We start from the raw sequence: 14,669 nt of genomic DNA, 5'->3' as shown, positions 1-14,669 counted from the left end.
ATGGAGGAACTAGTTGAGAATTGGTTTTTCTTCCTCTCAATAACTTGAATGGAATTTTCAGAGTGCTTTGCTGTGGTGTAAGACAAAATTCTCTAATTATCATTAAACGTTCAGCCCTCCAATTACAGTAATTAACTTTTGCTAATTGTATTCTTTCCTTCAAAGTGTTCCTGAAATGTTCAACGCCACCATTGGTCTCTTGGTGGTATAGTGCTGTGTTGGTGGGTGATGTCATTCTCCTCTAAGAACATTTGCATTTCTTTAGAACAAAATTGTACTCCCTTATCTATAACAATTTTCTAGGGTAGTCTTTCCTCGAGCAAAGATGTCTGTCAAAAATGTTACAGCACTCTTAAAGCTAATGTCATATAGATTTCTGGCAATCTGGAATACAGATCTAACAAGACTATAAAGTAGGGTGTTGCATTTTCCCCAGCTAAGGGGCTCATTATGTCCAAGGCCAATTCGTCCCATGGGTTGTTTGTAAGCCTGCATATGTGCATTGGTTTTTTTCTTGTGATTAAGATCTTGTCTTACAGATCTTCCACTTTGGATGTCTATGTCAGGCCACCAGAAGTTTATCCTGAGCCTCTTATTGGTCTCGGAAATGCCAAAGTGGCATTTATGTGGTTTATTTATGATTTTGTCTCGCATACTACCAGGGGGAATTAGTTTGGTGCCCATAAACAGACATTCATCAAGCTGTGCTAGTTTGTCTTTGGCTCCAATATGCTTTTAATTCCTCTTCTACGACCGTTTATTGTTTACATATTGCCTGACTGCATTCAGGGTTTCATCCTCTCTGAGGCTTATTTTCCATGCGGGCACAGTTGTCATGGCATCCGAAATCATGCACATATTTGATAAGGCTACCTCTTGCTCATCATTCTGTGTTCCATTATCTAAATTACTGTTTGTGTTAGGAGGTAGCCTAGAAAGACAATCCACCACCTTATTATTTACTCCAACCATTTCCGGTTGCGGCTAGACACCAAGTCTAAGCCTTTTCTTTCCAAGATTTCTTTCAGTGGCTTGTGGTCAGTCCTGACCTTGAATTCACTACCCCCAAACAACATTTTTGAACTTTTGTATGGCCCAGAATAATGATAAGTCTTCTGTTTCTATAATGGAGTAGTTTGCTTCTGCTCCACGTAATGACCCTGATGCAAAGGCGACACCTATTTCATTCCTTCCATCTATTTGGGAAAGTACCACACCCAATCCATTTTTGCTGGCATCTGTGATTATGGTCGCCGTTCTGCCTGGGAGAAACAAGCTGAGCTTTGGTGCATTTTTCAGATATTGTTTGACATCTTGGAACACCTTTTTGCACTTGATGTCCCAGATGAATTTAGATTTTGATTTGAATCGCAAACTCAAGTGGAATGTTCCGTTTGCGAAAATTATTATGAACTTCTTGTGAAACTCCACCATGCCAAGGAACGATCAAAATATATCTGTGTTGGTTGGAGAGGCTAGGTTCATGATAGAGCTCATCATATCGTCTTTCGGTTCAATGCCTTTGCGGGGAATCTGTGTCCTAGGTAGGTTATGTCTTCACATGTGAATTTTCACTTGTCTGCCTTTACTGTGAAACCAAAACTTTCAAACTTCTCTTGTACTTTCTCAACTATCTCATAGTGGTATGTTTTGGTGGTCCCACAACCCAATACCTCACCCTCGTAATAAAATGGTCCTGGTATGCCTTTGCGCATTGATGACATGGCTGCTGGAACACTGAGGCTACAGATACTAACCCAGAGGGCATAAGTTTCAATCTGTAAGCACCTAGAAGTGTGATGAAAGCGGTGAGGACTTGTGACTCAGGGCGCAGCCCTGTCTGGTAAAGGCTGAAGCCAAGTCGAGGGTTGAAAAAACATTGACTTCCTTTAAGGCCGTGAATATTTTAGAAATCATGAGTAGGGGAAATCTGTTAACCATTACCTCCTTGTTTAGTGAGTTAAATCTGCGCATTATCTCACCTTTTTGTCAGCTTTGCATGCTACCACAATGGGAGCTAACAACTCCATGGCTTCAACTGGTTCAATAACAGTCTGTTCACATAATTACTCCAATTCTGTTCTCATTACATTTTGTATGTTCACGGATAGTCTACGGACCTTGGCTACAAACGGGGTTGTGTTAAGCTTTACCTTATTTTGAGGATGTAGGATTTGAGGCATCCTAATTTACAGCTAAAGACTTCTAGAAACTTGTGTACAAAAAAGCTCTCTTGGATCATTTGAACTTGGATTTGTGGTGAGGCATTAGGATCAAGAACTATTTTTCTGGACTGGCCACACTAAAATGTCACCTTTCTCATACATTTTAGTTATGTTTTTCTTCCCACTGTACTGAATATTCCCCAAAACATAACCTTTCATGTTGATGGGTTTGCCCCCATATCCACCAGGTTGTATGTCCATATTCATCAACGGGACTTTATTTATGAACTTATCTCTGAATACCTTTTCAGAAATAATGGTTAGTCAGGAGCACAAATCAAATATTGCTTCTACATTTACTTCATCTATTTTTATAATATCCTTGGGATTATTTTCACCTGAATCAGTCATTTGCAAGACACATATTTCAGATACTTTGGAGCTTTTATATTTTTCTCATATTTGTTGAACCTACAACATGCAAAAAAATGCCCTTTCTTTCCGCACCCTTTAAACAAGGCCTTCAATGCTGGGCATTCTCTCCAGTTGGACGTAAGGCCTGTCATACCACACCTGAAACACTGCCCTTTGAAGCTCTGATCATTAGTTTTCAATATTTCCTTCTTCTGTTTCACAACATTCACCTCCCCCTTATTTTCATGTGAACTGCTTTTGTTCTCAACTTTCAGTTCTTTCCCAAAGGACAACATGTGTTCTACTCGTTTGAAACTGTTAACACTTTGTTAAAGAGGTGGAGTCTTCCTTGAGCTATAATTCTTCTCATATCCTGTCTATATTACAAGTTAATAAGAATTAACACGGATGTGTTCATCTAATGAAGTACCAAACTTACATGTCGCTGCTACTTAGGTCAGACACAAATTCTTCTATGCTCTCACCCTCTTTCTGGCTCCTTTTACCAAGGTGATATATTTCCAGGATGGAGCTTATTCTTGGTAAAACAAATATTTATCTATTTTTTGTACACATATTTCATAATCATTTATATCTCTTGCCTCATCCTCAGACAGATATGGTAGGTGTTCTACAACCTCCGGCCCTTCTGCTCGTAGGCAATGTACTACTAACGCTACTTTTCTATCAGTATTCACCTTCAGGCCACACACTATGAGAACATTATTAAATACCTTTTTCCATTCACTCCATAACATTGGGGGTTCACCCAGCATATTCATGTCAATTGAGGTGGTGTGATGTTTTGCATCGTGAATAATTATACAAGAAATGAGCCACAGAAAGTAATGTGCCACCGTGCAATTCGTACAGTAAATTGTTGGGTTACAATAAGCACAATAATAGTACTATACAATTTTAATGTGTTGCTCATTCAGAGTCACTAGGGCAACAAAGTGTAAATCGCTGTTTCTTGCCCTGTGAGTCTCTGTAAACAGAAGAAAGGGGGGGGCAAACAAGGTTAGAATGTTTGTTGGATCCCTGTAAGAGGCTTGAATGAAGTGTCAATCCTGCAATGTAGTGGTACAATAGTGTGTGGATCACTGATTGCCACTGTGTGTTCTACTGTATTTAGAAGGTAATTTAGCCAATGTGTGGATCACTAAAATATTTTGTATACATTTACAGGATATATACTGGGCCCGAGCAGGTGGTGCAATCACTATTTGAAGATATATTTGGCTCTTTATCCCCCCCCCCCCCCCCCCCCTTTTTTTTTAAGTCTTGACTTGACAGGAAGAGGAAATAGTGAGGCAGAGCAGATGGGAAGCAGAAGCGCTGCCGAAACTCCAGGATGCCTCCCCCGTGGCCCAGGATATGAAGGTAAGTTCCGGCAGCGGCGGTAAGTGCCAAAACAGAACTTCAATCAGCATCAATGCTTAAGTTGGTTAGGGTTGACAGGAATCTTAGGTGCGCACAACGGTTCTAAGGGCGCACGCTGCCTTATGCCCGTCACTGAAGGAAGCTCTGGAAGCAGGAGAGGCATAGGTCACAACTCTGGGATGCACACTTACGAAAAAGAGCGGTCAGGCCAAATGTAATCAAGCGCTACGCAGGCGGCCACACGGCAATAACCGGCACTAATTAGAGAGCCCGGCGGATGCTTCCAGTAAGCAGTCACAGAGCGCAGAAGATGTTTTAGAGAACATCGTAAGCTGGGAGGCACTGAGGTCCATATTTATACTTTTTAGCACCGCATTTGCGTCAAAAAGCGACGCAAATGCGGCGCTATAAAAGTATAAATATGGGCCGGAGTGTCACAAGAAGTGCTGGCGATGATCAAGTCTTCTGTGTTTACGAAAAGCTTTAGTGAAAACAGCTAAACACAAAGGCAAAAGGGGCTTAGGACAAGAGGTAAAGTTCCTTACACTTTGGCTTCTGAAATATCAGCTTTACTACCTTGTCTTCTTCCTCCTAGTGCTATAGGTACCATGAGCGCAGTCTTGCTCAACGCACACTCATTCACCCAATGGACTAAGAATGACCGTAATAAGCCAAGGCAGCAATTAACGGCGAATACAGATGAATTGACTGGCCTGTCACTATACAAAGGAAAAATACAGTCTCCCCGGGAAAGTCACTTAGAATGGTTAATATTAAAATTGGATCGCAGCCATCGGACGCTCGCCTTGATGCCCGTACTGGCATGTTGAGGGTGCATTTCAGCACCATCCTATCCTCTGTCATCAGTGTAGCAATGTGGAAGTAGATATAACAGGACGATGAGTTTAAAGAGAGGTTTATTGGTAACACCCCCCAGCCACGGCACAGATCAAGTTCTTCCCCGAGGAGAACCATCAATCGTGGAACACTGCGGATGGAATGTCAAGTGAGAACATTCTATTGTGCGGGGGGGGGGGGGGGGGGGGGGGGGGGAGTGTGGGAGAAAACACCATAAAGGATACCACAGGAAGGCCCATCTCCTTATGGACAATTGTTTTACAGCCTCCGATAGAAGACATCCAGCTCAACTCCACTTCCTGCCTGTGTGGTCAGAATCGAAACCAGTAAAATTAGACATCACCCAGAACATAGCGGGGTTCTGGAATTCACAGTTCTACCATTCGAGTAGGACTACTGGACAGTATCCCCAGCAGACTGTGAAATTGTCAAGATACTTTACATGTAGGAGGCACAGAGCAGCCTATCTAAAGATATCTTTTGTTTTACAGGGCTGTGATATTGGACAACCAGCCTACGCATCAAATCAAAGACAGACTTGAAGATTCCTGAACACTGCTAGAGGTGCTTTTGAGCCTGGTACGTCAGACTACTCAAGCTGGTGCAAGAAAGCACTCCTGTCTAGAACGGGAAGGCTAAGGGCCAGTGACCTATGGTTAGCAGAAACCTGAGCACAGGAAAGTGAGTATGACTTCAACATCTGTACTGTGAAGCTTGATAGAGAAGCGGTGCCATGAGGATTTGTGATGAGCTCAAAACCTTGGTGTGTTTTTGCCCCTTGTTGTCCCCACTTTGGGCTTTGATTCAAGCTTGGTGAAGGTCAATGGCTTGGAGACTGAGATGTTGCCACCACAGACTAAGCTTGAACTCCTGGTGAACTACTTCTATAATTTGCTCAGTGGATGCACAGTTCTGCTCCCATCAAGACACATTTGAGGAGCCCCCACCCTAATAGACTGACTGTGAGGAGGGAAAACACTGACCATGCTCACAGGGCTTCAGGACCTAACCCTGGACCAGGACTGTCATCACACATTACTGCAAAATATTGCCAGGTTCACTTGTTACCTTCAACTTGCCATCTAACAACTTGTGTGCTTATCACCCCCTCTGCATCAAACCATGTATCATAGTTCATGGGCAGCAGTTTTTCCAAGAACATTGGGTCTGTAACGGTGTGGCTTCAGCATTTGTTTGGGTGGGGGAAGGGGATCCCAGAATCAGTAAGAGGCACAAGGACATCCTGAAGACCAGAGCAACACTGAGCAGACAAGATTGTGACAGTCACATGTCTATGCACCAACAACAACAGACCTCTCAGCCCCTCAGTGAAACCACCAGCATCCTCCATCTGCTGCTCCTACAGTGCAAGCATACACACTCGGTTTTAGTAGGAGCTGCAAGGTTGGCCTAAAGAAAAATAAATAAACTACCAGTGGTGAAACAGTGTCACTATTTTTTTTGTTTGCACTTGTGTCATGCTACCATATAACACACAAACAATGCTCATTTATTTATATATATATATATATATATATATATATATATATAAACACACAGTAGTTTACAATTAGATTTACATAACTGATTTTTACATTAACAATGTACTAATGTTAATATATATTAATTTAGCATGAGTTGCAGGAGTCCTCAGAAAACCAACTCTATTTTAATGATATGTATTCTTGCTTTATGTACATGACCTTTTTCTCGTTCTAAGCACAAAGAGTTCCTGTGATCTTCTTAGTCTGCGTGCAATTGCTGACATTTTGTGAAGGCCATTTCTTGTGATTTCATTATTTGGGTGTTAGCTTTCTGCACCTGTTTAAGAAAGGAGTTGGAGGAGAAGAAGTACTTTGCGGTGTTTGTGGATTGTGATGAGTTAGTGTCACGCAGAGTGGTGCCCATTTTTAAATCAGAAGGGCTCAGTATTGACATGAATTTTGAGATGTTGCTTTGTGCGGATGGTCTATGCTTATGAAGAAATGCACTTTTGGTAAGAGTAATATAAATATTGAGTATACTCACTTGTACCTGGTCTGTTAAGGTTTGTGGTGTTAACTTCTATCGTGAGGGCATAACGAGTGAGATTGGTGCTTGATTAATCGTTGGTACAGGAGGAAAGGATCCCACTAGTGAGAGTAACTTCCTGCTGGTCCTGATTTCACTTTGTGTATGTGATTGCACTAGTAGGGTGCTATGCCCCAATTCCACTACTGTGACTGTGTACTTTAAATTGTCTTAGCTGAACAGATATGAATTTTCATTTGTTTAATAATGGTTTTTGTAAGTTGATCGGTGTTGAGCAAGAGCTGCTGCAAGTTCCGTCACAGGGTGCTGCACTGGTTTTAGTCCGCTGGTGTGTGCATCGCACTGGGATAGGTCATTGCGTCAGAGTGTGTTGCGCTGTGAGTTGGCAGTTCTGTGGTGTCGCACGGAGATTGTGAGTTAATACTATTGTGTTTTATTTTGGGATTTGTCAACAACTGCTTGTTATTTCAATTGCCATTTATTGGGTTTGTGAATTGCTTTTGAGAAAAGTAGACATTTATCATGAAATTAAGAGCTTTGTTTGTGATGTGAGAATACCTGTCCGTGAATGTGAGGAGGCAGCTCCTGAGGGCTCGCCTGCTCCTTATGACAACCAATGCCAGTTTACACATGTGTATTTGGCTTAAATAGTGGAATAAGATCATAACGAATGACGGGTCCTTGCAGTTTCTTCCACATAATGCTTTTAATCTAAGAATAACTGAAATTGTAGGAGGTTGTTGTATGAATTTAAACCTCCACCTAGGCCAGTCCAATATGAAGCTTTAAACACATGGGAGCATCCCTAACAAGCAAAGGACAATGATAAATTTCAGACTAGGGATTACATTTTATTTATTTATTTATTTTTAATTTTTGTAGTTGGATGGAAGCAAAGTAGGATACAGAACAGGCATGGAGGAATCGTGTGACTGAGGGAGTTGGCCAGTACCCAGTACCACCTAGTGGAAGAACAGGGAGAAAGAAAGAACAAGAAGGGGTTGGGACTGAAGCAAAACCAGATGAATTAAGTGACAGTAATCCCACCAATAATCTTCAAGATCATTTATTGACCTCATAGCCACCTCCATAAAATGTAGTCCTACAAGCAGGAAGAAATCAAATGCCTGTAGGGCTCAAACCACCTGCAGATATGTGTGCTAGTGTGCTCGTTGGTCAGAGTCTCCTTGCTGGGGGCGTACCTGTGACACTTCCAGTTCCGCAGTTAGCGCCGACTACACTTCCTGTCCCACAGCTATTGCCACTAATCCTATTTCCAGCCACTCAGATAGTACTACCACATTTGCTGCAACACCTGTCCTGCAAGTGATGACCTGCTGTCTTAGGAGTTGATACCTTTACATGGATGGTAGCAAGACCCTGAACAGGACCAACTCCTGTTGTGAGTGTCACAACTGTGGGAATTGATAATCCTGAGTCACGACCATCAGAAAGCAAAGGCCCTTTAAGTGCATTAGCTAAGCGTGAAAGTGGAGTTGGAAGAAATCATTAAAGGAAGGTTTTAATTTGGAGTTGACCGAAGAGTATAATAAAGAAGAACTCTTGTTCCTCTGAAAAGAAGTTGAAAGGCGTACTTGTGAAACTCGCAAAGTACTTGAAGGAATAGATTTTTAGCATTGCCATAAAAAAAAATAAAAAAAATCGACTTTTAAGAATTTCCGGATGTTCATGACTGAAGATACGCTTAAGAACGTGCAAACTCCGGGACTAAAACTACAAGCAAGGCAATTAGTTAATATTTTTAAAATGTGGAGGAATAAAACAAAGGAAAAGAAAGATGATGAAGTTTACAGGAGGGGATGGTGGCAGAAGTGACTCCGAAATTAAGGCTTAGCCCTTGAGAGAGGTGCCTGGAGGAGCTTATGTGCATGTATCGGAGAATAATATTTTAATAAATATTTATGAGTGCAGAAACCTGTATTTTGCTTTGCCCATTCCGTTAATAAAATACTCTCAAAAGTCCAAAAGGTTTTATTGTAAACATCTGCAAATATTGAAACACATTTAGGGAACAAGTTGTAAATCCGAGACATTTGATCAGGGATTTTATTCATGACTTGCCTATACATTTTCCACAAAAAAATACATGCAAATTCAGTTTTACACAGACTGATGGCAAAACTTACAACCTATTTTTTCTCATCTCCCTTTGGAAATATGCACACAAACACAGAAGAGCCAAACACTGATTGGGCATATTAGTACACCAAACAAAAATGACTGCATCTGCAACAAGCATCCTCTGATGACAACGAAAGAAAAGTATATATCTTGTTATTCAAGAGCACAAAAACGCCACAAAACAGTGACACTGTGAAACATCTAAATGATTCCAATTCCTGGCTGATCTTCTTAGGATGGTATTCAGCTTCAATGAGGTGTACATTCTTTCGGTCTGTGCAATGGGGATAAGCATTAAATGCAGCATATGATTCCACAGAAAAAGAAAGGCTTTGGAACGGATTATATTAATTCTGACCAGAACCATTTTAATGCTCCACCCGCCCTCTTTGAAATGCAGAAAGGATAACATGGCCTTTAACAACAGCACAAAAATCCAACCTTCGCAAAGTTTTCGTATTTTATTTACGAAATATTTGTATAAGTCATTTATTTTGGCAAGCTTTATTTTATTTTTTCGTGAAGTGCCATTATTATAAAGGTCTGCTGATTTTGGAATTGTTCACGAGTAGCCCAAGTCCATGCTGTGAGTTGCTGTGCAGGAGGCTTTTCTTGGGCTTCTTCGAGCGGGCTGTGGCCAATCCCCTCGAGTTAACGCCATCAATGGAGGGTAGGGCTGGACAAAACACCGTCAGATTTATGCCATTTCCACCACCTGCCTCAGTTGTTCACACAACGGGCCAAGTTCCTTCTCCAGGCTGACGATTAACCCTGTGAGAATACAGATACAAAACAAACGTGACTCAAGTGAGATGCACATAGGATCACACACACTGCCTACAACATGTTTACATATGCAGAGCGAACTACTTTCAATACAACTTTAAGTATGTGGATACAAACTTTCTACAGCATGGTTACACGGGCAGAGAGAGAATTCCTTTCAGTACAATCGTAATTCTGTGGATTCTGAAAACATTCGGACTTCCTATTTAGTCAGGAATTGGCTCCTCCCTAAATCACATTTGCCAATACAGAAAACGCCTGTGACGTTTAAGCTGCGTAGAGCCCATAGCAAGGAGACTAGCATATTTCAATAGAAAGACCGTACTAGTCCAGTACCCACACTTAAAGATCGACTAGTGTATGAACGACACTGCACTGCTCTAAAGACCCATGTATGTTCACTAATGGAATGTGCCAAGAAGGTCTTATAGGAAACATGCTCTATTTTTTGTCATTTCACCACGCTAAATGTCCAACTTTTCACAACAGGGATAAATTCACCAACATTGGAAATAGAAAGATACTATTCAGAAACATATTTCCCCACTTAAACTGAAGTTGTACTTCTAGGCCCAAAATAGTGAACTCTGGGCACAAAATCCCGAGTTAGAGGAACGTGGTCTGTAGATAAGATGATTGTAGAACGGATTTTATTTCTGTGGTGGGTGGGCAGGAGGATGTTTGGAGGGGCGGGACACAGGTGGCCTTTGGAAATGCAGTGATCACCCGTTAATATACGAGTTTGAGGCCACACACGTGCATTTTGCCAGACCTTTGTCATCCTATACACGCACGTAAAGCTTTATTTTTTTTAATAAAAATCAGCAGTAAGGGCATTTCCAGGGTGGGACATTTTGCATCCCAATATTTAATAGGGGAGTAACAGGAGAGGTATTTTATGTATATTCCAGGGGAGCTTTGTGAATCTCCAAACATTTGGAACTTTAATCATATTATATTATAGGCGGAAATCTGACTTTTTTTCTTCTCTTAACTTATTTCATGGAGATGTCAATATGAACAACCCGAAGATGTCCATGCAGCCAATATCAGACAACGACAAAACAAGAAAATAAGACGGAGGAGATGCATGGTCAAGGAACGATTAGCAAACCAAACAGTGGAGGCATATACATCATCGTGGCAACTCACTACGAGGGGAAAAGGCAGGCGGAAGGCAGAAGAGAAATTATTTTTCATGAATGGCAAGTGGAAGCGCTTAGGGGGGCATGTCATGGAAATTCTGAACGATACCACTGAGTATTGTGTTCCAAACCTCCAATGCAGCAGCGGTTCCTTCGCTAAGGCGGAGGAGCGTCACCCCACTGCTCTAACCACTGCAAAAAAGGAAAAATAAAATGATAATAACAATTATGTTATTATTTTATTTTTCAGTAGAGCCAAGTTAGGGTGGGGGCGGGGCTGGCATGTGCATGAGGGTTTGGCTAGCTAAAAAGACATGCGCACGTAGCATTTCACCACCTGGCTGTACTGCTCAGCTGTGTGGAGAACATGCACAGGTTCCCACTCCCTGATTGAGTGCCGAACCAAGCCGCTCAGACCAATCACAACAATGCTGTCATGTTGCGACAGCAGCATCGTGATTAGCTTATGGGAGTTTGGGACCCTGTGTGCTTCAGTGTTGCTGCTGGGAGTCAGTGAAGAGAAGAGGACAAAGGAGAGACGGCATCCGTACCCATGTAACCTTTTTTATTTTTTTACTCATCCACCCCGCCCCGCCCCGCCACCCCCATTCCATAGCAGCCGCCACTGTTCCAATGCCGAGCATTTGTTCATCTTGGTAGGCACGGGTGTAAGAAACCTATTTTAAGTAATGGGTATTTATGGGTATTGTCTGGTTAGGTACTTGAGTGAGCATAGGACTCCACAACGGAAATGCTGCAGTCACCATGACCTGCTTTTCATTTCTTCTAGGGAAACATCTGCACACATTTCAACCCAGAGAGTTATGCAGAGAAGGAGAGAAGGAGTGATACCCCTGTGTGGTCCTGCTGTAGAATGTATATTTTTTTCTAGCTAACAAACGAAATACAGGATTCTGTTATAGTCAAAAGCCCACACTAAGGTTAGAATGCTCATCATTCAGGTGTTTAGCAGATCCGATGAAGATGTTCTTTTTGATATGATTGTTACTGGTAAGTAATTATTTTTTGCTTTTGTTAAGCCTTATCTTGTAAATCCCAGTCTGATATTGCACAATGGGGAATTAAGTGAATTCAAATGTGTTGCACATGCTAGTAAACAAGTATTAGCAATGCCAATTGGCCTCGCTTTTATGCAACGGTAAGCCATATCGATTTGTATTGCAGCTGTATTATTTTTTCATAATTGTCCCACCGTGATAGCATGGTCCACTGAGGCAATTATATTAATTTAATAGCGCTCTTTTTTACTGCAATTTTTCTAGTGACCACTAGGTGGCACTGACATGCAGCAAACTGGTGTTGTTTAAAGTGGCTTTGTTTGGACACGGTGTTGTATTCGTAGCAGAATGAAATTACTAATCTACCATGTTGAAGCCAAAAAACTCCAACAGGCAGGTCAAACACAGAAAGGGGGGAAGCTACAAATAAGGGCAAGACAACTGAGACTGATAGGAAATCTGTCTATCTTGAACAAGGATTGCTTCGGAGTAGTATTGCACCCGAAGCTCTCTCCAACAGCCAGAGCTGTCTGTAGCAAGGCCACAACAATGAACCACCATGAATTTCCAAGAAACATACTAGTAGATATTTGCAAAGCTACAACATGGTCTACACCACACACCTTTACAATGCATAGCTGTGTAGATGGTCATGCTCACCAACAAGTGCAAGTCAGGCAAACTGTCCTAACAAAATCTCAAACATAATTTTTACTTGCTTGCAAGCCACAGCTTTAGAGAGAACGTCACTGTTTTTCCAGTACGTACAAAACGTGTGATTGAATGCTGTAAAAAAGACAATTTTACTTACCTGTAACTGATTTGCCGCCTGTGCTGATTACTCCCCGCTCCAAACATGAGCTTATGTTCAGCTATTTTTACATAATCAATACAGACACATTAATTATGCTTTCATGCGGCACTAGTAGTACACATAAGATGTGCTTCTTTTCTTATACCTTCATATGTCTTCTTTTACTCATTGGGGTGCAAATGTCATCTAAGGTGGAGTCTTTGTCTTGGTGCACAGTAGGTTTTCTTTACTTTAAAAAAACAACTTGAAACATCCACACACAAAACTACATTTAAGGAGTATGAAAAGCATGTGCTTTACTGTAGTACATTATGCAAACCCTACTTTTTTATATTGGCTAAATCACCACTAAAGTGTGTGTTGTAAGCTCACAGGGAAGGGTGCTAAGCATGTAATAGTGGAACATGCTTGATAGTAAGAAAAAGCATGACCCCAAAATAAACAGCTGTTAAAGACTGTCAGCCACTGTATAGAGAAAGCTGCAATTTTTATGAGCAGGCCTAGCTAGGTATTAAAAACCTGCTCATTACTTTATAAGGATATTTTCCTCTTGTTAAAAATCGGATTCACTGGATTTTGATAAAGTTAATAAAATACATTTGTTTATGTTTATTTTGTACTGCCAAAGAGTAAATTGGTTTCGAACTGGCTTTCCTAACCGCCGGACTTCTGTTACTCAGTACATAACCTTGGCTGGATGTTACCAGGTTTACTCCTGGAGGACAATGGTTGACCTCTGGGAGTAGGAAGGCTGGATTGGTGTTAACAGTGCCCCTTAGCAGGCATTAGCCATCTTTCAGAAGGAAAGGAACACCTGGGAATACAAAAGGCAGCTTCCATAGCTCTTCATATTGAAGCAAAGATCCCAAATGAGGATCTCAAGAACTGATACCATTCATACCTTGAGTCACTCTAGACTTTGTCTGTGCTCCCAGCAGGGCGGAAAGCAGTTCCACATTGGGAGAGAGGCACAAGCCTCATCTCCATACAGGAATAGAGAGAAAGAGCAGCAAAGCTACTGCAGCTAGAAAATAGCTAGGGCCATTTTAGATGAAGACCTTTGAAGAGGCGTGCAGTAAAATGAGAAAGACGTGCTGAAAAAAAAGCTGGGTTTTTGTGTGAAAGTTACCAGTACTGATTGTATGGAATTCCCACCACCTCGTCAGAACAAGCCTACCCACAGCAAGAAACATTTCAAGAAAAGACTACTCTGCCTCACTACTGGGAGATGGAAGACCCAATTCATTTAACTGGCACATGGGAACTGAGACTGCTCATCTAGGGTCACAAGGATGGCCTATTATTGCTGCTACATGCACACAAAAGGCAGAAGAGCTATGTCCTGTGAATGTCTGTCAGACCACTTGGCATTGGATCCTGAGAGTACTGGAAAGAGGCTTGATGCCTAGAAGCCTGTCCCGAGGGCTCAATGACTGTAGAAGTGACCAGGAGTGGCTTCAATATCAATATATACTGGGACGCATGGTTTTGGTAGGAAGCAGGGAGCATAGAGAATCTTGCAATACAAAGGGTAGCTTTGTACATGGAATCGTGACTGCAGTCCCCCAGAGACCACTGGGAAGAGTGAAATCATTGGGGTATACCAGCATAAAAGTTTGCCAGCTCTGCCTTGACATCCCAGACACAGGCAGAACAGTTTGCTGCTAGCTTTAAATTGTTTTAATTTCAAAAGAAAAGAAAAGCTTCTTGTGGGTGTTTCAGGTCATGCTCATAGACTGGAAGTGACTTACATTTCCATTTTTCTAATGTTCCTTTTTGTTTTTTGCCTAAAATAAAAAATAAAAAAATCCATATACCTGGTTCCCCTTCTTTGATTTTAAACATGCTTGTATCTTTTAGCCTATTACATTTTTCTTGATTTTTCTGAATGGGTTTGGAACGTTTTGTAGTC

The 14,669-nt window shown here is 41.5% G+C and overlaps 1 protein-coding gene across 1 annotated transcript in view; it reads right to left on the bottom strand.

Moving 5' to 3' along the window:
• Positions 1-8,827: 8,827 nt before the first annotated feature.
• The window catches only part of LAMTOR3 (late endosomal/lysosomal adaptor, MAPK and MTOR activator 3), a 103,474-nt gene continuing 97,632 nt past the window's right edge, over positions 8,828-14,669 (bottom strand). The window contains exon 7 of the mRNA XM_069230232.1: positions 8,828-9,764. Within this exon, the coding sequence (XP_069086333.1) occupies positions 9,691-9,764 (74 nt within the window). The 3' untranslated portion in view covers positions 8,828-9,690. The remainder of the gene's footprint in view (positions 9,765-14,669) is intronic.

This window comes from Pleurodeles waltl, chromosome 1_1, assembly GCF_031143425.1.
Source record: "Pleurodeles waltl isolate 20211129_DDA chromosome 1_1, aPleWal1.hap1.20221129, whole genome shotgun sequence".
Classification (NCBI taxonomy): Eukaryota; Metazoa; Chordata; class Amphibia; order Caudata; family Salamandridae; genus Pleurodeles; species Pleurodeles waltl.
The sequence above is the reverse complement of the archived record's forward strand: the minus strand, read 5'-3'. Positions and strand labels throughout refer to the sequence as shown.